General features: G+C 42.1%; 1 protein-coding gene across 1 annotated transcript in view; it reads left to right on the forward strand.

The window, feature by feature from the left end:
- Positions 1–960: 960 nt before the first annotated feature.
- Positions 961–23,770, forward strand: part of Colgalt2 (collagen beta(1-O)galactosyltransferase 2) — an 81,357-nt gene continuing 58,547 nt past the window's right edge. The window contains exon 1 of the mRNA XM_090340258.1: positions 961–1,223. Coding sequence (XP_090196384.1) covers positions 961–1,223 — 263 coding nt within the window. The remainder of the gene's footprint in view (positions 1,224–23,770) is intronic.

Genomic DNA, 23,770 nt, shown 5'->3' on the forward strand with positions numbered 1-23,770 from the left:
AAGGAAAAGAAAACCATCCAGTGAATCTCTCTTTTTGTCCTTACGTTTGGACTTTTGGAACAGGGGTGATTAGGATTTTCTTTTCTTTTCTTTTCTTTTTTAAACGGGTCTCATCTCTAGAATTCTACAAGTCAAATGCTGAAAGGGGAGACCTTGATCAACGGTGCATTGTACTCATAAACTGACGTGTTGAATTATAACCCCTTTATGCGACGACTTAAATATAATACCATGATGAAATTTTAAAAATGAAAGTCTTCAAATATGTTGAGTGTTTCCTCAATTACGAACGAATTTCAGGAGAAGTTGTGTGCCTAAGGAAATGCAAACATTTTGCCTTTTGGTATTTTTAGAACTTTGTTTAGCACGGGCACGAATAGTTAGGGTGGCTTCCCAATTGAGCACTCTACTCGTTTGTCAATAGGTGCATTGAGAAAAACGGCATACATTGCATCACTGTGAAGGACTCAGACTGTGGTTTGCCCCAAACAGAATAAATTTTCTTGGTGTTGTACCTTTATGTACACACACACACACACACACACACACACACACACACACACACACACGCCCATTGGCAGACACGGCCACACCTCACCGCCCCGGAGAAAGCCACAGACCTCAGCTGTGCACGCTGAGCCTGAACTGGAGGAACTTTCCGCCGGACTCAGGACTGTCAGCCTCCTGTGAGCCAGCCCAGGCGGCGGCAGGTACGCGGGGCACCGGCGGCGTCGGGACCTGGGCGGTGCTGCAGCGGCCCGAGGATCAGCGGAGCGGCGGACTCTGCGCCAGTGCGCACGCTGGCCGGCCTGGGGAGCTGCCAGCCCCACAGCCCCTGCAGCACCCCCGATCTCCGGGAACCCGCCATCTGCCCTCCGTGCGGGCCCCGAGAGCCCTTGGGCCGCCGGGCTCCGTGCTCGCGGCGGCTGGACCTCCCCGCCGCCGGCCCCAGGCTGGAACATGGCTGCGCGCCCCGCCGCCTCCCTCGCCTGGTCCCTGCTGCTCCTGTCCTCCGCGCTGCTCCGCGGCGGCTGTCGAGCACGCTTCGCCGCGGAGCCGGACTCGGAGGACGACGAGGAGGAGGTGATGGTTTTCCCGGAGTCGCCTCTGCAGAGAGCCACGGTGATGGTGGCCCTCCTCGCCCGCAACGCGGCGCACGCGCTGCCTCACTTCCTCGGCTGCCTGGAGCGGCTGGACTACCCCAAGAGCCGGATGGCCATCTGGTGAGCGCCGCGGCGGGGCTGGGGCCCGCGGGGGGCGGTGGGCAGCCGGGGGCGCTGGGGAAGCGCTCGGGGCTGCGGCACGCGCGCGGGCTGCAGGTTTGGGGACGTCGGTGCTCCGGCGCGGTGTGGGTGCTGCGCGCATGGGTGGCCTGGATCTGGCCGACACCGCTCCCCCCACTTCCCACTCTCGAGATTCCTTCTATGTCCCCGGCTCTGGAGGGAGAAGATAGGGTGCGCGTAGCCGCCCCCCGATCCGATCCCCCATGCGATCCTCGGAACTAGTCACCGGGTCCACGGTTCTCCCCGGGGGTTAGAAGGGTGGTCTGGACCCCGGGCAGATGAAATGGGTCTTCCTCGGGGTCTGCTCTGCCTCGCCCTCCCCCGGCCCGGCGCCTCCCCAGCGTGTGCCCTCCCGGGCTGGGTCTCCACGCTCCAGATGCCACCCCAGGGCGTCCTGTACTGGGACGTGCTGAAGCTGCCCGGGGGAAGACAGCCAAGGCTTCCTCTGAATGAAACTCATGTGCTGGCTGAGGTTCCAGTCAGGAACGAGTGAGGGGAGCCCCCCACTCCCTGGGTGACCCTCAGGCCAGGCGCCTCTGGCCGGGTCGTTAGGCGCCTCTGGGCACTCTCCCTTTCCACCTCGTTAGGCGCCTCTGGGCACTCTCCCTTTCCACCTCGTTAGGCGCCTCTGGGCACTCTCCCTTTCCACCTCGTTAGGCGCCTCTGGGCACTCTCCCTTTCCACCTCGTTAGGCGCCTCTGGGCACTCTCCCTTTCCACCTCCGGGAGTCGGAGTCCCGGTTACCCGGGGCAGTGTATCTGGTGGTCGTAAAGGGAGCTGTCCTCACACCACAGCAAGCGGAGAGGCAGGATGAAGACGGAGGCTGCGGGAGTGGCAGAGGTGGGAAAGCAAACAAGGGGCAGCACACTGCTCCACTGTACACCGCTATACGTGACGGCCGCCACGGAGAAGGCACCACCGCAAGTGGGAAGCCTTTCAGTCAGAAGGAAAAATCTATTTATTTCTTAACCGTTTCTCTTCCAAAAGGAAAAAGTCAGTTTCCACCCCTCCCCCCCATGTGGTTGTGGTTACAGTGCCGGAATGGAGTTTGAGCTCAGTGTCTCTAGCTCGCTGGCCAGGTACTCTTCCACCTGATCCTTACCTCCCATTCTGCCTTTTGCCTCCTACTCTACAGTTTGCTCAGGCTGGCTTCAGGTCTTCACTCAAAGATCTCGGCCTCATAAGTAGCCAGGATGATGGGTGTGAGACACGAGAGCACACAGTAAACTTGAAAGAGAAATAGTCTGACCCTTGTTTTACAAAGGATGTAATAGGCTTGTTCTGTATAATAACTCACATCAAAGGACATAGAATTAATACATGATAAAAACTAGAATTTGATCCCAAACTTGCCCCTAAAGAATGCCTAGAAAGCCGGACCTGATGGCTCACGCCTAAATTCTAGCTACTCAGGAGGCTGAGATCTGAGGATGGAGGTTCAAAGCCAGCCCGGGGACAAAAGGACCTGAAACTCTTATCTTCAATTAAACTCTAGAAAAAAACGGGAAGTGGGGCTTGGCTCAAGGGTAAGGTAATAGCCTTGAGCTGAAGAGCTCAGGGACAACACCCAGGCCAAGTTCAAGCCCCATGACCCCCCCCCACACACAAAAGAATGCCTAGGAAAATATTAATTATAGGTTTTATAAGAAACATATAAATTAGGAAAGTTGTTTGATATGTGATTGAGCTATGGAATTCATAGACAGCTGTTTCTTAAAATGAGTGAAAATTGAAATTAATGAAAAATTCCTTCCAGCTCTTGAATTCCATGCACTTTATAATACAATTAGATTCAACCAACCATAGAATGTACATCCTAACTACCCTGAGTGCTGCAGGATACGTGGATGATGCTGTTCTGCTTAAATGAGTAGCATTCTAAATCTGCATAGATGTGTCTATTTCCCTTACCTTAGTTTACGTTCCATGTTACTGTCACTTAAGGTCACAGTGTTAGCAAAGTGAGAAAGCTCAAAAAGCTTAGGTTAAAAGCATGGACAGCCCCTCAGTTACTCACTGAAGACTATCCTTTGAAAATTCTTGATTCTGTCTTGGAAACCATGTATAATTTATTAGGTACTAATAATTTTAAAATGTCAATTTCTAAGTAGTCTCTTTTGGGTCTGAAGAGCTTTTATCAAGTGAACAAAAAATGTAGAAGAAAAGCATTCTCTTTCTCGATAAACATGGATAGTATAAGGTGATGTGAGTGGCATTTAAACAGAGGGCTTCAAAATTTGATGGAGGGCAGGGCAGTCTTAGGTGGCCATGGAAGGATTCTAGAGGAGTTCATACTGAGCTTGCACTGAGCTTTGAAGAATGCTGAGCCAGCTAAAGTCTGGAAATGAAGGGGAGTTGAAAAAGGAGGGTGTTACAAGGAGAAAAACAAAATACCCAGGACATCAGCTAGAGCTTCCACTGAGGGAATGGGAGTATTTGGTGTAATGACCAGGATCTCCAAACTCCTATCCCTATCAGGTCTCTGTGGAAATGTGGACTTGTAGTCTAGCTCCAGATGAGTTTGTGACTGTGCAGATTATGGGCTATGAGGGGAGGTGCTGTCTTGGGATGTTCCACCTTTGAGGGGCTTAACCAGTTGCTTATTCGTGGTTTCTGAAACTCAATCAAGATCCTTTCAACAGTCTATGTTGCTGAACTGTCTTGTTTAATAAAGCCAGCACATGCTAATGTCACAAATGTCTGTGAGCTTCTGAGAACTTTACAAACAGAAGAGTTTTGCTGCCTCCAGAGTCTAGGATGCTAGCTTCAGTTGATTATTACTTACCTCAGTATCCCACTCAATAAAGACTAGTTCTTCTTCATCCACCCGCCTCTACCAAGGGGTGGAGAAATGTCTGAGAAGGCATCTTTTCTAGATCCTTCAGGATCAAGACTCCCTCCCACCCCACCCCCGCCTAGATTATGGGGCCATTGAGGTGTCTGGCTCCTAGATCCCATATGAATATATGAATATTTTTTTACCTAACGATCTGAGCCATATCTGAACTACAGGAAAGAAAAGTACCAACAAGAGATATGATTGACTGCCTTTGAATAATGACTGCAGTTCTTTTTAACAGCAAGTTTGATTTTTATTAGATTGAACAATGGGAAATGTGTAGTTTAGAGATGCATCATACCAGCAAAAAGTAAAGCAATTTTACATTTACCTCTCTGATCTCAAAAGCCACCAAACTATTTTCTTTCCTTAAAATAATGAAATCCTGTGTAGAGAAACTAAGGATGATATGTTTATGGAACTAACTAAAACATGCAGCGAGGGGCCAGGAGTGTGGCCTAATGGTAGAGCGCTTGCCTAGCATACCTGAAGCCATGGATACAAGTCCTCAGTAACACACACACACACACACACACACACACACACACACACAGAGAGAGAGAGAGAGAGAGAGAGAGAGAGAGAGAGAGAGAGAGAAAGAGAGAGAGAGAGAGAGAGAGAGAGAGCCAGAAGTTATGCTGTGTCTCAAGTAAGTGCCCAAGCCCTGAATTCAAGCCCTAGGTCTGGCAAAAGAAAACCAAAAACATGCAGCTAGTTCAAGAGAATGGCTATGGAGTTAAGTTGAAGGCATTGGGACACGTGGCATTGAACTTCAGTGATTTCTCTTCAGTTCAGTGGAGACATGAACAAATGGCCTTCAGCAAAAGACAGAAGGTTGACCTCATCCTTCTTACAAAGCTATGATTTAGGGCAGCAAGGCCACGTACCAGGATAGTGAAAAAATGGAGCATGGCATAGCCATTTGAACAGCCGGCATCTCTTGTGGGGAGACTTTTGGACTCACAAAGTCTGTGCAGTTCCAAGGCAGTAGCTGCTATGTAATTACAGAACAATTTGGACAATTCATTTAGTAGAGTCTATACTGAATTTTTATTCTAATTTTACTAAATTGAGAACCATTTTTTTTATTGTTTAAACCCTGTGATGAGATTCTGTGAACATCAAACAAATCAATGAGCTTCTATTTGTTCTGGGGGTGGTAGACTCCACATGTTGTCCTATATTTTTGTTCCTGAATTATTTGAAGATTATCTTGAATTGGTCTCCTCTTTATTGCCCAACAAGTAGCATTTTGCTAGATGTTTAACTGGATACACTAATAATGTAAATGTGTTTATAAACTGTTCCAAACTGCTAATGGTGAGAGTGATGTCCTATTTTATCACCATCCTTGGTATCAGTGATTCTTTAGGCCTCTTTTGACTGCTAGTCTGTTTTCCTCACTTTTCTACCCCTTTTCCTTATGATTCTCAACCTGATGGTTAAGAATGAGTGCGAGAAGTGTAAGCTTAGAGTCAGACACACTACAGCTCTAATCTGTAAACCGCTAAAAGAAACTACCTAACCTAAAAGTGACCAATAATAACAACTATCTCAATGCATGATTCTAACAAGTAGATGAGAGAGCATATATGCTCAGTCTCGGCACAAATGCTAGCTAAATGAGAGTTACAATTTCCTATGAGTTTCTTTTGTCTCATCTTTACCTTTTTCTGAATGAAGTTTGAAAAAAATCACACTGAATTTTGTTAGTATGTATCATTAGCACTTATTAATCCAAAATAAAATACAAAAATGCCCCAAAATAACTCTGCTTGAAAGGTTTCTTATAATAACTGATTTACTCCTGCCAGCAAGCCTCAGTAAGAGGGGCCATTACATTTCTCACTCTCTGGCTTTATACAGGAGGAAACGGAGTGCACAGAACACGCAACTGTCTAACTTGAGGTCACAAGCTAGTGTGTAGTGGATCCAGGGTAAGACCCAGCAGCTGTCACACACAGTTCATATGGTCTGTTTAAGATCAAGAAAGGTTTTGTTTTGTTTTGCTTCTGTCTGTTGACCCAACTTGAAAACACAGAGGCACTAGTATGTCTTTCAAATGAGAATTGTCGCTTCTGCTTGAGCACGCAGGGACTCAGTGGTTCTCTTCCACTGTCTTGATTGTTTTGTCACTTAACCTCAAACACTGGCAAGTTACTGAACTTTTCACTATTTTAGTACATTTCAAAGGAATTGCTTCAGAGTAACTCCGGGCTTTACATATGCATTCATGTCACTTGTTGTGGTCACTGTGTGCATTTAGTATTTTTAGTAGCAATGACTTTTCATCTATGCAAATTGGCTATATTTGGGGTTCATATTGGTACAAGAGTGTTTGTTTTCCAGCTTTTTAAATTTTAGTGGTTTCCAATTTGCTCATTTCCTAAACTCAGTTCCCTTTACAGTAAATGTTGAAGGCTATTAATTCTTCATCCATTTCAAAATATGATTGGAACACTTCCTTTGATAATAACTGAGGTAACTAATATATGCCACTAATTCAGTTCCAATTAGGACAAACTGCCCACAGAATTATAGAGGAGGCCTAAATTGTCCTTGTATTTATTGAGTTGTATGGATGAGAATCCAATGCTTGGCACAGTTAAGAGATTCCTGTCAGTAAATCATACAGTAAACGATGTTGTGAGATAAGCCATTTCCAGTTTTAAATTCTCTGTGACTATTTTAATGTTAATTTATTTTATAACAAATTTCTTTCCTGACTTAAGCAGCCTGAAAATTATTCTCCATTGAATTTGAGTGAATAGATTTGTTTTCAAATCCTTTATCCGGACACTTTGTTCCTGAATTTCTTTGTGACTCCAGGTTTATAGGTATGGATCTCTTGTGGTTCTCTTGCTTGGCTGTCTTTGGTGGTTATAAGAATTAACAATGAGAGCTTTGTGACCAAGAATGTTGCTAGTTGTGCTTTGGTTCCTTTCCCAACACTGAACTGTGTGCAAGTATTCTATCACTGTGCAACACTGTCTCTGAGTCTATGGCACAATCTAGTAGGATCATTATAAGACTTTTGTAGGGACTATGACAGAGAAATTATGAGGGCTGATTCTGCACACTCCTTCACAAAACAATAATATAAAGCAACATCTGAGAGAACACTGGTAGTCTATAGTTTGGATGTTAAATTCTTCTCCAATTAGCACTCTAGGAAGTTTTCCCGTATGTGTGTAAATCACAGCTAGTACTCACCAGAAACTAAAGAAATATATTTTTTGTACTATATAGGCCTTGTCATTTTTTTGTCAGTCATGGGACTTGTACTCTGAGCCTGGGTGCTGATCCTGAGCTCTTCTGCTCAAAGCTACCGCCTTATCCTTGAGCCACAGTGCCACTTCCAGGCCTTGTCATTTTTAATCTCAAAGGATTGGCTTGTTTATTTAGTTGTTCCTTACATTGCCAACATATTAAAACTCACTGATTTAAAAAATTTAAATCCCTTCAGACCTTTGTAGATTTATATAATAGTAATTTAATTTGGCTTTTCCTTTTGTAAATCATAAGACAATATGCATCCATAACAATCAATGTTTAAAAGCTTAATTTTGGTGGGACTATGGTAAAAAAATCAAATGCCCCTTTTCTTCAGGTTACCTACCAGAGGATACCAACAGTAATGTTATTTATTTTTCTAGAAACTTTCCAAAAACATACATATGTCCTTGTCCTTTTAACCTAAAGATGAATGTTACATGTATGTGTGTATCCTCTTCTGTATAAGTATAACATTTTTATTTATTTATTTATTTATTGGTGGCCTAATATTCGAGTTCAGGATTTGAACTAGACAACCACTCTATCACTTGAGCCATACACTTAGCCCAAGAAGTGTTTCTGTTTTTTAAATTCATTTCCTCTGTGCTCTGAGTGGCACACTGAAATCCACCTTCCCATAATCCCTGTTGCAGGTAGTTACTCTGAACACTTTCTGATAACACCCATCCAGCTCTCTTGTCCAGGTCTCTCTGGCTACTGGAAAGCTTGTCCCTAAGCTCCCTCTTAAGAACTATTCTTTTTGGGCCAGGAGTTTGGCCAAGTGGTAGATTGCTTGCCCAACATGCACAAAGACCCAGGTTCGATTCCTCTGTACTACATACATAGAAAAAAGCCAGAAGTGGTGCTGAGGCTCAAGTGGTAGAGGTCTAGCCTTGAGAAAGTTCAAGGACAGTGCTCAGGCCCTGAGCTCAAGCCCAGGACTAGCCAAAACAGGCACTATTCTTTGATAATTTTTGATGTGCATCTTCAAAGTTCACATATCATAACTGTGTGACTTTTCATATGAACAGGCCCAATGGAGGCACCCCTGAGCCCTACTAAACCTGCATTTCTACACAGCAGCTGGGACTGGGACAGAGTAGCCACTGTTCTCTGGACTTTGTTCAGACCCACACTGTGTGAGCATGCAGTTATCTCCATTGTCTCTTTGACTTGATTTAACTGATCCCTGACAGCTTTGGATCAGCAGGCTCCTCAAGGAGTGTTGGGATCCAAGACCTACTTAAAACTTGGGTTAATGTATTGCTTTCCCCTCTGCACCCATCCCCCTAGCAGGAAAGCTGTTTGTTCACAGAGGAAAAAAAATGAGAAGGACCTTGTTATAGGTAACAACTGAAATGCCATACAGAACATACACAAGGTGACTATAATTCATTAGGTCAATTGAGCTTGCTACCACTCTGATCTATTAAGATATGGCACTTGTGGTTGGTGATATTAACCAAGCCCTTTGCTTGAATTAAACCTTAGTTTTGGCTAAAGGTTATTTGTTTTCCTCTTGAGGAGTAGTAGATGTACAGAAATTCTTTTTTTTTTTTTTGCAAGTCCTAGGCTTAAGCTCAGGGCGTGAGCACTGTCCTTGGACTTTCTCAAGGCTAGAGCTCTACCACTTGAGCCTCAGCACCATTTTCGGTTTTTTTTCTATGTATGTGATACCGAGGAATCCAACCCAGGTCTTTGTGCATGCTAGGCAAGCACTCTACCACTAGGCCAAACTCCTGGCTCCAATGTACAGAAATTCTTTCAGCAGACTTCAGACTTGAAATTTTGACTCATAACCAACTACAGCTGAACGTTGTAACACAAGTTTCATTTCATTGACGTGGTGATTATTATTACTAGTAATTATTATTATTAATTATTCATCAAATGCCATGAGCTAATGCCTATCTTCTGCCTTGAGACTTTGTTTCTCTGTATACAGATGGCAAAATAGCTCTCTCCTCCAATGGTTTCTGATAAATGTTTGAAGATTACATAAAAAAGGCACAGTTCAGAAACATGAATAACATAAATAATTATCCTGGGCTAAATGACTGTGAGAATCATGCAGACAAACGAGGCTAGGACAGGATTCTTCCCTTGAAGGAAGTATTTTTCCTGAGCACCTGATTTCATAATCACCTTAACTATTGTCATTTATAGTTCATTTCCTTCCAGGTCAAGTACCTTCAAGGGCTATTAGAGGTATGTATCTGGCTAGAGAAAGGGGACTTCCTAAGTAGATCTCCCCATGAAGATAGACAAAGTGCCTGCATTTTAGACTATAGAACCCATTGGCAGTATAAGGTGCGCCCTCTCTCTCTCTCTCTCTCTCTCTCTCTCTCTCTCTCTCTCTCTCTCTCTCTCTCTCTCTCCCTCCCCCCTCCCTCTCTCTCGCTCTCTCTCTCTCCTGACTCTCTTTCTTTTTTTCTTCCTTCCTTCCTTCCTTCCTTCCTTCCTTCCTTCCTTTTTTTGGTGGGTTATGGGGCTTGAACTCGGCCTGTGCCCTGTCCCTGAGCTCTTCAACTCAAGGCTACTGCCCTACCCTTGAGCCAAGCCTCACTTCCCATTTTTCTAGATGTTAATTGGAGATAAGAGTCTCGGGTCCTTTTGTACCCAGGCTGGTTTTAAACCTTGATCCTCAGATCTCAGCCTCCTGAGTAGATAGGATTACAGGCGTGAGCCACTGTGCCCGGCTTATCCTATTTCTTTCTCAGTGATTGTGTGATTTTAGCTGGGTGATAAATGATGAAGAACTGGTGATTCTCACAGAAGACTGATGTGGCTCTAAGAAAGAGTCATCTTTAATTTTTGTGTGCATTAATTTTTGTTCTTCCTGAAAGCTGTGAGAAGTGCAAAATTGCCCTTTCTTCAAGATACTGGAAGAATTTTCTAGACACATATAGGGGACCTTAAATTCCAGGGATATCTGTGAACTTTGGGGACCTTTGAGGTCCTGGCTTGAAGTCCCTTGTAAGACAAATAGACATCTCTTTAGCATCTTGGTTGCCAGCCAGCCTCATAAACCTGGCCAAACTGCACACATACTGCCATTATGGTTTAGAACCATCAATATGGTAGAGAGTTCCTGCCAAGTGAAACCAGGTGGCTCCTCTGTCTCTGCACCACTGCACAGCCAGCTGTGCACAGCTACCTCCCCTCCAGTGGGAGAGCACTCAAGCAGTTGGGCCATGTCTTCTGTCACACATGGATTTTGTGGAGTTACCATGGAAAGCTTAAATGAGACAGCCTACACAAATATTTTTTATGAAATTGCAAGTCTTCTCTCTGCCATTTCTCAATCTTTTTAGATTGTAAACTTTAGGAAGCATGCTGATTTCCACTGTAGAATTTGCTGTTTAGCAAGAGGATTGGTGAATGTTTAAACCAATAAATTAAAGATGCCTTATACCAAGGAACTAGAGTAACAAGAAGAAACAAAGACCAGAAAAAATAAATAGAAATAAATGAAATGGTTATTTAAAAAACACAAAAGATCTATGAAATATAGACCTTATTCTTCAAAAAGATGAACAAAAGAGACAGACCTGTGTCTAGACTAAGAAAATGAGAGAACTCAAATAAATAAAATCAGAGATGATAATAAGAGATAACAACTGCCACCACAGAAATCTCAAAGACCCATAGACATTATTATGAAAAACTGTACAAATCTGATGTAATTAAGAACAGACCAATAGTAATAAATAACAAAGAATGGATGGAACTGGAGAGCATAATAAGCTAGACATAGAATGACAAGCATTGTAGGGTCTCATTCATATATGGAATCTACCAGCATTGATTTCCTAGAAGTTAAAAGCCAAATGGAGGTTATTAAGGGGTGGAGAGGACTAGGGGAAGGCTGATGAATGTGTACCCCAGATGGATATAAGCACACATTTCTGGTAGACTGTTGCACCGTAGATAACAGCAACGTGTTGTACATTTCAGAAGGACTTTGAAAGTTCTCACCATTAAGCAACATTTGAGGAGATAACTAAAGTAGAGAGGTAATGTGAAATGAGGAATAATTTACATATACTCTTATTTATTTTGTCATCATTGATTGCCTCTGTGGAGAAAGCCAGGTGAGCATGCTGAATTTAGTAGCTGAGGTCGTCTAAGAGTGATTTGCCCACAGGATCTAGCTCATGGGCCCAGCATGGATGAGGTCCTCATCACTGTTCTGCTGACATTTTGGATACAGCTGGTTGGCTTGGACTAGTGTATTGCTAACACTGACTCAGGGCCCAGATGGATCACAACACAGGGTATTTGTTAGTCACACTGTTTAAGTCGCATTTAATCGGACTGTTCATGGTTGGAACCTGGGAATCTGTATCTTAAACATGAACTCTAGTGATTTGGATGAAAACTACTTGGAACTGTAAAAGATATACTCCCAGAAGCCCCAGTAGGGACTTGGAAGGCCTTTTGTGGAGAGCAAAGGTTATACAACTATCTAAAGCACAAGCCATAGGGTTAAAGACTTGCAGAGTCTGGATAACTGGCACACTCTCCAGACTCCAGATACTTAAATCACCAAAAAGGCCAAGAGAATTTCTTTAAGGGAAGCACTCAGGTGCAGTGTTGTACAAGAGAAACCCAGTTAAGCAAACATCAGCAGCAGCATAGTTTGGTAAAATTAGACCAAACATATGCATACTTTCTTAGTCCAATAGCAAAAAGAAGGAGAAGGAGGAAGAGGAGTAGGAGGCAGGGAAGAAGTTGTTAATATAGAAGTTATGTGTGGTAGCTTATACCTGTAATACTAGCTTTGTAGGAGGCTGAGATGAAGAGGACTGGGGAACAGTCCAGGCTAAGGATGAAAGTCCCTGAGACTCCATCTCAACAGAAGCTAGATGTGGTAGCATGCACTCATCAACCCAACTAAGCCAAGTAACAAAAAAGTAGGAAGACATTGGTGCAGGAGAGATCTAAACAAGAAGTAAAAGCCTAACTAAAAAATAACCAGAGCAATAAATGTCTGCAGGTATGGCTCAAGTGGTCGAGAGCCTACCTTACCAAGTGTAAAAGTCCTGACTTCAAATCCTAGTACTTCCTACCCTCCTCCCGTCTCCAAGGATTGACTGTCATGGTTCATTCCTGTAATACTAGCTATTTGGGAGGCTGATACTTTTGGGCTTGAGGGTTTGAGGCTAACCTTGGCAGAAAAATACTACATAAGACTCCTTCTCAATGAAGAACTGGATGCAGTGGCCCAAGTCTGTTATCCTAGCTACCAGGCAGGAATCCTAACATAGCAGGTGAATTCTTCCTGGTCAGGAAGCAAGACTTGATCTCCAAATGAGCAAATACTGGGGCTGGAGATGTGGTAAGAGTGCCTGTCTAGCCGGGGGCAGGTGGCTCATGCTTATCATCCTAGATATTCAGGAGGCTGAGACAGGAGGATCTTGATTTCAAGCCAGCCAGGGTAAGAAAATCCATGAGACTGGAAGTGGGGCTGTTCCTTAAGTGGTAGAGGAGTAGCCTTGAGAAGAAAAAAAATAAGCTCAGAGATACCTACCAGGCTCTAAATTCCAGCCCTGGACCAGCACTAAAATGAAAACAAAACAAAAACAAAAACAGAATGCCTGCCTAACAAACAGCAAACTGTGTGGATGAAATTTCCCACGCAAGTCCTGCCACAACAAAGAAACCAAGAACAAAATGAGAAACAATAAACAAACAAAAAGAACAAAAGGGGAAGCTAATATAGTAGCATCATTACTGTTGCATGCATAGCAATGTTGTGTGCATAATACAGCTGTTAACCATGTGCTATTCCATACCCTATCTTCTTTTTGCTGTAAAAAATTCCACTGTAAAGAGTCCCACGTTTGTGCATTTGTTTTCATTTTTACTTCATTTTCCTTCCCAAGCAAGAAGTCGCTGGTCATCTGGGGACAAGGAGAGCCTCATGTGGCAGGTCAGCCCTAGAACAGGTGCCTACAGTCAAAACCAACTTCATCCATCTTCCCTCAGGGCGCAGAGGTCATCTGTTCATTATTTGTCTTGTGCCTTGGAGGGACTGGGAAGCTTGCGCACAGCTGGCTCACTTGGAAAAAGTCTCTTAATTGGTGAACCTCAGTTTTCTTTAACAAAAGGGAAATGTGCAGGAGATGGGGTTCTCAGTGTGGCTGCTTACTAGAAGCATGATTAAAATAAAGACTAATGCCTGGGCGGCATCTCAAGCCAGTTGAGTCTGCATCTGTGAGGGAGAGCCAGAGCAGTGAACATCCTTTCCAAGGGGAAATCACAGTGTACAGTCAGGTTTGCAAACCACTGGGCCAGATGTTCTCCAGGGTCCCATCCCAATCTACCCTCACACTTCCTTCATGAGAGTGACCATACCTGAAGACCTTTAATAATCCCTAATTCTGATTTCTGGTCCCTTAGTCCAACAATGCTAAATCTTTGGGGATTGTGTTAGGATCACCCATTGTATTTCAATTTCTGGCATATTGCCTCCAAAGACTGATCACCGAGGGCTGTCTTCTTTAGAAGGAATGTACTTGAAGAAGATGGACCATCCATAGAATATGGCAATGGGAAGATTGGCCTTGCAGAAGCACGTATTGGAATGTGTCATGGAGGACCCAGGGTATCAGGCGTAACAGCAGCTATAGCCAGGACTTCTTTTGTCACTGACGGCTGCCCTATGGTTAAGGGAACTGCACATATCAAGGCTTCTAAAGCACATCCAGCCAGGCTCTGGCCAGCTCTGCGGCCCCTCCCACAGTATGTATTTTGGTGTGTTGCCCAGCTTAGCTTTTTCTATTTCCTACTGATGGCAGGGCCTCTCATTATTTCTGGGTATTGAATTTCTGATGCTACTTTGAATGGTTTTGGAGTTGAGCTTCTTTTGTTTCTGGATTTGCATAAACAGTACTGTCTTTGTCCTGTGGTCTTGACACAGCTTCAAAGTTTTGACCAGACATCAAAGACACACTGGATCCTCCTTTGTTAGGCATTGGATTTCAGCCATGCCAGCAGGTGAGTAGAGGTTATAATCCTACTTCTGGGCCAGTTTTCTTTCTCTCCAGGAAGATTAGATAAGATCCTGCCAAGTCTTTGCTAATGGCTCTGATTGCTCTTCATAAGCCTGTGCAAATACAGACCAGTCAAAAGGGTATTGCTGGAGTTTGTCTCATGAGGAAAGGACAGTATCTCATTAATACTGGCTGATTTCCCCCAGCCCCAATGTGAGATGGATTACTAAGAATCCCTTTGTTAAACACAGAAATCCTGGGCCTATTGGCCGGGCATTGCCACCTATGCCATCTTCGTAAGGACTAAACACTCATTTTCCCATGTGATTTCCAAAGTGAAGGTAAGCGTTTGCTTTTCAGTTGTCCTTGATGGGTTGTGTGTAGTATGGATAAACAGAGACCAGTTTGGTAACAGATCCCTCTGGCCTAGTTCTGCATCTTGATCCGAGTCTCATCTCTCTGCTGCCCATGATTTTGTGTTCAAATAGTGAGATTCAAATTTCATGTCAGCAATATTCAATGTAGGACTTCCCAGTACCAAGTAAATCTATTTTCTGAACTGTTTACTCATTTACTTTGCTCCTCCCATGTACAAGCATGTTTTCCTGAGTTCTGCAGCTCTATGCTCATCTCAATCTCATTTGTTTAATGAGTATTGGATAGGGTAGTCTTTAAGACTTTTCTAGCCATACACATCTGTTTGTTTGAAATTCTACCACTTACACCTTAAGAAATGAAACTCCTCATTCTGTTGCCATATTACCTAAGATAGCATGTTGAACTCATTTTCTCTATTTGTACTTAGATTTGACTTCCTTAGTGGTTTTGAATTATCCATGCCTGAATTCCTAACTACTATCCTAGTCATTCACCTCTGCATACATTTTTCTTCTTAGCCTTCTACCCTAAAAGAAACATGCATCTCTTTCATGGATAACAGCAGCCAATAGGCAGACCATGGTGGGAAGAAGAATCTAGAGTGTTCTGTCAGAAGAGAGAGTTCCAGATCTAAAACCTGGGTACCAGTTGCTGTCAACACTAGGGATAATATATGTGCTGCATGTACATATTGAAGGCATTTGTCCACTTAGGTTTTGTTTCCATATAAAGTGAGTGCACGTTTTCCCTGGAATGTCCCTTTTCCCCACTTTTGGAAGACAAAAATAGCTTGACATATGTCACTGTGGGTGGGAAACAACATGCATGCTTGCTTTTTTTTTTTTTGCAAATGCAGCCTGCAGGCCAGCTTGTTTTGCTCAGTGTAGTATGTGAGGAAGTACATTATGAGAGTTTGGTGTTGGCAGTAAGTCTTCCTCCTTCTCAAATATGACCTTTAGGTCATAGAGATGCTAAAGCCAGATCTGTGACTGACAACTTCAGGTGCCCAGAGCCTGAATAACCAGGATGGTCTTTATGACATCAAGCTGGGCAGGAACATCTTCTTCAAGCTGATGCTTGAGGGTTGGGGCAGAAGAAAAGTTGAGAAAGTAGAGATTTATGAGATCCACAATCCCTTATCTCCTGACTGAGTATATATGCTGCAGAAAAATAAAATCAAGAGGACAAAGATTATTCTCAATAAAATCAAAGGCAAAAAGAAAGTTCTTTTTTAAGAGAGTGTTCCCATTGCTGGCTGACTCTTTGATTTACAGTTCTGAGGTTCAGTCTCCAAAACTGAACTCTTCCCTTAATGGATTGTACCCAGTAAGTGAAAAAAGCAAATCCTTCCATTGGTTTAGAATTAACCTGAGAAACCTCTGTTCTTTGGCTGCCTCTCTCAGCTCTGTCTTGTCTTGGCTGCTGGACTCAACCCTCCAGCTGTAAATGGCCTCCAGTCGTTAAAACTCAGTGTCAGTTGCTTTGAGGTGTGTGTGTGTGTGTGTGTGTGTGTGTGTGTGTGTGTGTGTGTGTGTGTGTTGTGTGTGTGCGTGTGTGTGTGTGTGTATCCTGGGGCTTGAATTCTGGGCCTAGGTGCTGTCCCTGAACTCTTCAGCTCAAGGCTACCGCCTACCACTTGAATCTCAGTCCCACTTCCTGTTTTCTAGTGGTTAATTGGAGATAAGAGTCTCACAGTCTTTAGTACCCAGGCTGGCTTTGAACTGTGATCCTCAGATCTCAGCCTTCTGAATAGCTAGGATTACAGGCATGAGTCACTGAGCTCAGCTTGTTTTGAGCTTTTGAAGGAAGAGTCTTCTAGAATGCTTTTGTAACACTGGAACTCAAACATGGTTGCATAAATGTCCTAGTGAGTCTTAGGTGTGGTAACACAATAAATGGGACCCTGAAGCAAATTGCAATTTGAAGCTTTCTCCTCTCATCTGTGAAACAGTATCAGATGAAATGCTAATTTTCCCTGATCAATATACCAATTTTCAGGTTCTAGATGATAAATTGCCTTAGTACTCTGTGTTTTTGAGCTAGAGAACAAATAGTTTCCCTGAGAGAACACTTAGTTGTTTTGTTGTCAAAGGAGTAGAGGTGAATAGACATTTTTACTTTCTTTAACCAGTTCCCCTTTAAGAAAATGTTGATGTCCTCATATCATGTCTCTTTACTAACATCACAGACTTAACTCTATTTTCTTTTCCAATTCATTTTGTTTCTGAAGAAGCATTTTTTTTTACAAAGCTGGCCTCCATTAATTTATGGATTGAAATATTTATTTGCCCATAGAGTTTTAGTAATCGCAATCAGGAATTCAGCCATCTTATCTGAAATTGGTGGGAAAAGATAATCCTCCTCATCTGAAAAAAAAACAAAAACAAAACAAAAAAAAACATGACTTAATCTAGAGAAGTAACTTTTGGTTTGGCAACTTAAAAAATATTACACTTCTTTAGTGTTTGGTCCTAAGGAAGACAGATGTTGCAGACGACTATAATACGTAGTTAATTTTACACCGGGTGGTAAAATCACACTGTCCTTCCAGACCCCTCAACAATCAGTTGTCAAGAAGTGATATCATTTTTGGTAGGAGAATTGAATGTGTCATTGTCTCAAAAGAAAAAAAACGGGTTGCAGATTCCATCTGGGGAACTGTTTCCAAATACTGTTCAAACTCCTTTCAGCTTGCTCTGAAATTGACTTTTCAATGGGGTTAAGTGCTGTATTATCTCCAACTTAGTAGACAGCAAGATAAAGCAATAGCCTATTAGTAAATAAAACATAAAAAGACAGTATTTGTTGGGTTTTAAAAAATAATTCTTTTCACTTATTCTATCATTAAGAAGAAATTCATACCTGGTTAAGGCTCCTTAGAAAAGTAGAAAGCATGTCTTTTATATATTGAAGTAATTGGTAGAAAATATGAGGTTGCATGGGTGTTTGCATGCCATACTTCAAAGGTCACCTTTTTAAAACTACTGAACTGGGCTTGGTGACTCATGCCTGCAATCTTGCTACTCAGGCAACAGAGAGAGGAGTGTCCTAGTTAGGACCCAGCTAGAGTAAAGTTAACCCAAGAACTCTATCTGAAAAACAAACTGAAAACAAAAGGGCTGGGGTGTGACTCAAGTGGTAGAGCTTTTGCCTGATACCAGGCCCTGCGCTCAATCCCCAATACTTTTCCTCCCCTATCAAAAAAACCAGTAACCTCTCTTCAGAATGTAAGCACCAACCTCCCAGGTGGCTGCCATGATCCATGTGTCCTAGAATTTGACAAATTTATTTCCCAAGGAAGGTAGAAATGAGAGATTGTGGCGTCCAAGGGCAGATGTCTAAAGAATGCACTCTTTGCCCCAGTCTTCCTGTTTTCTGCCTTTGGGGGCTGCCAACCTTAATAAATATCCTCATGAAGATATCTAAGCCACTCTGAGGAGGGGCCTTTGTGGAGACAGCTAAGGACTGCAGCCAACAGCAGCATCAGCTTGGTGCCACATAAGTGAGAATGGAGAAGCGGATCTCTTGGCCCAAACTTTCAGATGGCTGGAGCCCCAGTTGCAGGACTTTTTTGAAACTGGTGATACTGGAGGTAGGGCCTGATGATGACAGGAAGCTGCCTTGACAAATGGTAGGGAGGGAAGAGGAGAGGAAGAGGAAGCCATAAAATGTCCCCTGTGGAAGCAAGCCCAAAAAGTTGCTATGGCTAAGACAATTGTGGACTACCTCACATTTGCCTTCTCAGTGACATTCCATTCCTTGAGCATGTTTTTTGGGGGAAATATCCATTTTCAAAATCAACACCAATATAATGCATTTTCATTATTTTCATTCATTTTATTCATTCATTATTTCATACATTCTTCTGGCCGATGTCCAGAAGAAATAAGCATTCTTTGTGCTACTATGTTTATAAATGATGACAGCACATTCCCTACTTTAAGATCCTTTGCAGCCTGATTTTACAGTGGAAAGTTTCCACAGGCCTTGTTTTGGGTTCTGCTGTCATTAGTAATGCCATTCGTAACAGGAGACAGGAGAATTCAGTGTGCTTTATTTGAAAAGAATGGCATAGAATTAAACAAAACTGTCACTTCAATAATCACTGAAAGCATTCTTCCATCCATCAACAGATTTGTGCTAAACATAGCCAGATCTATGCTTATCTCTTCTGTTACTTAAAGAATAAGCTGGGGTAGACTTAAATTTTATGGCATGCATCCCTGGGTTTTAGGTAAGTTCTTTGCGGCTTCCTCCTGCTTCCATTTGCTTCTTTAGACATGCAGAAAAAAAAATAGATCAGTGTTTTGGATTCTGCTTTGTATCTTTGACTGAAACCATTGTCCTTACTCCCTCAGTTGATATCACATCTCTTCTTATTAAAAGGATTCCTCAGGCTTTGGGATACCTAGAGCAGATTGTTTTGACCTTGTGGCTCAACTATACATTCTAAGTCTCAGCTATGGGCTATCTTACAACTTAATAATGCTTTGCTGGCTGGGCACTGGTGGCTCACATCTGTCATCTTAACTACTTAAGAGGCTGAGATCTGAAGGAAGCCAACCTAGGTGGAAAAATTCCACAAGCCTCTATCTCTAGTCAACTAGCAAAATACCAGAATGGACATATAGTTCCAGTGGTAAAATGGCAGCCATGAGTAAGCAAGGCAAGGCAAGGAAGCATGAGGCTCTGAGTTTAGGCTGCAGTACTAGCACAAAAACAAAATAACAAAATAAAACAACAGCAAAAACAAACACATAAAAGCCTCTTCCCTCAGTCTCCATTGTTTTGAGGCTTAGATTTCTTAATCTCTCTCTCTCTCTCTCTCTCTCTCTCTCTCTCTCTCTCTCTCTCTCTTCCTTTCTTCCTTTCTTTCTTTTTTTTTTTTTTGCCAGTCCTGGGCTTGAGCTCAGGGCCTGAGCACTGTCCTTGGACTTTCTCAAGGCTGAAGCTCTACCACTTGAGCCTCAGCACCACTTCTGGCTTTTTTTTGCTATGTGTGTGGTACCGAGGAATCGAACCCAGGTCTTCGTGCATGCTAGGCAAGCACTCTACCACTAGGCCAAACTCCCGGCCCTACATTTCTTAATCTTTTAAAACAGGAGCAAGAATAATTCTCATAAAGCATTGTAAACTAAAAAATGAAGATTGTTTTGATTAAACACGTACGATGCATTTAACTGTTGTTCATTAGTTAACATAACAGAATTTTGTCAGGCCCAAGTAAGTACAGGCAAAGGGTACTGATCATGATCATGAAAAGAATAATAAAAACTGTAAAATCAAGTTACATTTCCCACATAAACCCATTAGCCCTATCCTGGAGAGAAGTCTCAATGAGTAATTATTTCAGTCCAGTGAGCTCATAGCTGTCTGCTTGGCAGAGCACAGCTCTGGTTTCTTCATGAAAAATAAGAGAACTGCCAAGAGATTTTCTGCCTTATACATGAGCTGGCACAATGCTACTTTAGACCATGTAAGACTGAGGTTCTTTAGGTTGCAGGCATTTTCTTTACCCTCAGTGTAGTGAGGCCCTAAATATGTGGATATTAACAAGCCAAAAATCAGGGAAGAGAGAAATGATTCATTTATTTTAGAAGGGAGGGGCATACTACTGAGTCTGTGAAAAGAAGTGTAGCTGTTCAAATTCAAAATGTTTTAACGTCTAATATCTAGTAAAATCAGAATTATAGTCTGGCTTGCTTTAAGCAAAAATATGGTTCCACAATGAACTCCACTTGCTTTTTAACAGGCTCCCCACTTCTCCCCTACATTTGGCATGCTGACTGCTTGCATTGCCAGAGAATATTTCTTCCTTCTCAATTTATTCTGATTCCTTCTGTCTGAAGAATCTGCCAGCATATTAATTTATGACTTTATAAGATTGCATATTCATTTCTATAGGCAGCCTTTGTGTCAAATCTGGCTGTAAAATATCTCATGCTTCTTCACTTAGTTTGTGTGTGTGTGTGTGTGTGTGTGTGTGTGTGTAGCACTACTGTTTAAACTACTTTATTAAATATTTAGATTTTTTTCATGGTAAAGTGAAAAATGTGCAAACCCTGAAAAAGGTTTGTAGTGTTCCTTGATTTCATTAGCAATGAAAAGAAGTTTTCTTCTGAATGAAATCATTGTCAAGATTTGTTTTCCTTCTGAAGATGTTGGGGTTCTTCATATATTTCTTAGGAAAGGAAATATTGCACACCAATTAGAATAATTAATATTAGAAAAGAAGCATTTTTTCCTTCCTATAAATATAGACATTAATTTAGAATAATGATAGTCTTAAAGCATTACCTATAGTTAATACAGGATAAGTGTTTTTGCTTATTTTTTTTTCTTTGATAGTACTGGGACTTGAACTTGGGGCCCTGTGCTTGCTAAGCAGGTCTTGGTTACTGAGCCATGTACGCAGTCCTTTTTTTGTGGTAGTTATTTTTAAGGTAGGCTCTTGCTTCCTGTTAAGTGGTATTCACTGATGTTTACCTCTTTGTCATTTCCCACCATAGCAGATGCTTCCTAATTAGCTTCTTCTACTGAGATGTAGTCTCATGGACCTCTTTCCCTGGGCTGGCCTGAGTCTTCGATTCTCCCTATCTCAGCCTCCCATGAAGCTAGGATGATAGAACCACTAGGATGACATGAGCCACTCTACTCAGCTACTGGTTCAGATGGGATCGTTCAGAGTTTTCTACCTGAAGTGGTTCCACTGAAAACCACAGTGTTCTCCTTCTCAACTAGGATTATAAGCCGATCACTGGCTTCTTTATTCTTAATATGTAAATTGTTTTTCTAAGGCTATTATATAATATCTTTTAAGACTTAGTGGGCATTTACTGGTCATTGTGATACCATTTTCCACAAGTCAATGTAGTCATTAGCTCAGAACAACCCCATGAAACACATATTAGTAGTAGTAGGCTCCTCCTCCTTAGGCCCAACCAACCAATGACCTAACCCAGGGGCAAAAGCACGTTAACTGTGAAGCTGAGGAAGATTGACTTCCCTCCCCTGACTGTGTCCACCACAATGTGTCTAGACATATGCTGGTAACCTCTGCAAAACACATATGATCAGTAGTCTGATAAGATGAAGTAGCACACTTCTTGTTTTGAGTGGGCTTGGAGTGGCCCTGTCTTATTTGATGCCTGTCTGGGGGAAACTAACTTGGGGAGGGAAGTGGTATGGCCCACAGTGCTTTGCGCATAAAGTCATTATTTGCTCCATCTATTTGACTCACAGGCGAAAGATCAAAGATTTGAGTGATGTAGTTTTTATTAATTCTACTTAAAACTTCTATCAGCAATTCTTCATACTTGTATAGTTGTATTCAATGAATATAACTCAATATAATTATAAGCATATCAAACACATTGCTTTCAGTTCTGCATTTAAAGAGCATGGACCATAGCACACTGTGACTGAGTTCCTTTGAATGAATGTGTGACTTGTCTATTTCAACCCCTCAGGCCCATCTAAGGCTATGTGATCTGAGACCCTGGCAGTTCCATTTGTAAAGACAGACCAAACTGTCACCAAGGAAATGGATTGAAAGGCTCCACCTTAATAATACATAGCAAAGGCTAATCAACTTTGATCAAGGAAAAAACTAAACTATTATGTTTCTCTTCTCTGCATTCAAAATATAAGGGATTGTCAATAAGTGAGGCCTATAATCCTAGCTACTTGAGAGATACAAGTTAAGGAATCATCCTTTAAGCCTGCCCTGGGCATGGCATTTCATGAGACTCCAACTCAATGAATGGCTGGGCAAAGGGAAATGTACAATGGTTGTGCACAGTGGCATGCTTTTTGTCATCCTCAGCAGCACAGATAAGAGATGCCAGTCATGGCATCAAAAATAGCCTGTGCAAAAAGAGACTGGAGATATGGCTCAGTGACTGAGCGCTAGGGAGTGAGATGCTCTGATTTCAATTCTCAGCAGTGCCAAAAAGAAAAAGAAATTTCTAATATTTGTGAAAACGTTAAGAGCATGCATGGAAACAAAAACAAAGAGCAGTAGATTTACAGAAGTTACTCTCAGTAAGTTCCAGACAGTATTTTCATCGAGTGTTTTTGTGGGCTTTAGATGTTTGTGGTATTTCTCAGCTTTTAAAAAATTTTGTTATAATTTGGAAACAAATTGGAAAGAAATATTCACTTTATATATTTTTTACATGAAATCATCATTCTATATTTAAGTTTACATTTAGGCTTCTGTATTCTTTTTCTTTAAATGATTTCTCCCAGGAAATATAAACTTCAAGGCTCCCAAAGGCTAGATTCAACACCACCCTTGTTCTCAGACTTAAACCTGAGCCCCTGTCCCACAGTAGAAAAGTGCCTTTTGCGTGGCACAAATACTCTTTTGAAAACCTTGTTTTTCCTTCTGATTTCCCTAGAAGCCAGATGTTCTTTCAATTAAAGTCCTCTGTCAATGCTTTCTAAATTAATGACATTTAGCCTGATTTAACACTTAAATATCACTACTATAGCTATAAATAGTATTTTAACATCCACGCTCATTTCCCACAATAAAGTGCTTTGCAAATATTCCAGATGGCTGTTCTTAGCACACTGAATTGGACAATTCTTAGCACAAGAAGCTCCATTTCAGACTGACAAAACATTTCACTCTTTGTTTAGAATGTCATTCAGTGAATGACAACAATTTTAGGGACCGATAATTTATAATTGCTGGGGAAATTTCTAAGTCATTTTGACTCAGAAAAATTTAATATGGAGGAACCATTTAGTACAAAAAACCTAATTCTGTCACATTTTATTAACTATTGATGGGCTCAGAAGTCACCATCTGTCTATATATATAAACCTGACAAGTTTAGACTTGGAATAAGAACTCGTTTTTATAGGATCACTTTTGACATTTTAAGTTCTTTGACAAACTCACTAAAATTAATAGTGACTGTCAATGAATTATGAGTTAGAATTTCTAATAGGTTACGTACCACACACATCTATAGCAGCAGTAGCTG

Source organism: Megascapheus bottae, chromosome 10, assembly GCF_031878675.1.
Source record: "Megascapheus bottae isolate mThoBot1 chromosome 10, mThoBot2.hap1, whole genome shotgun sequence".
Lineage (NCBI taxonomy): Eukaryota > Metazoa > Chordata > Mammalia > Rodentia > Geomyidae > Megascapheus > Megascapheus bottae.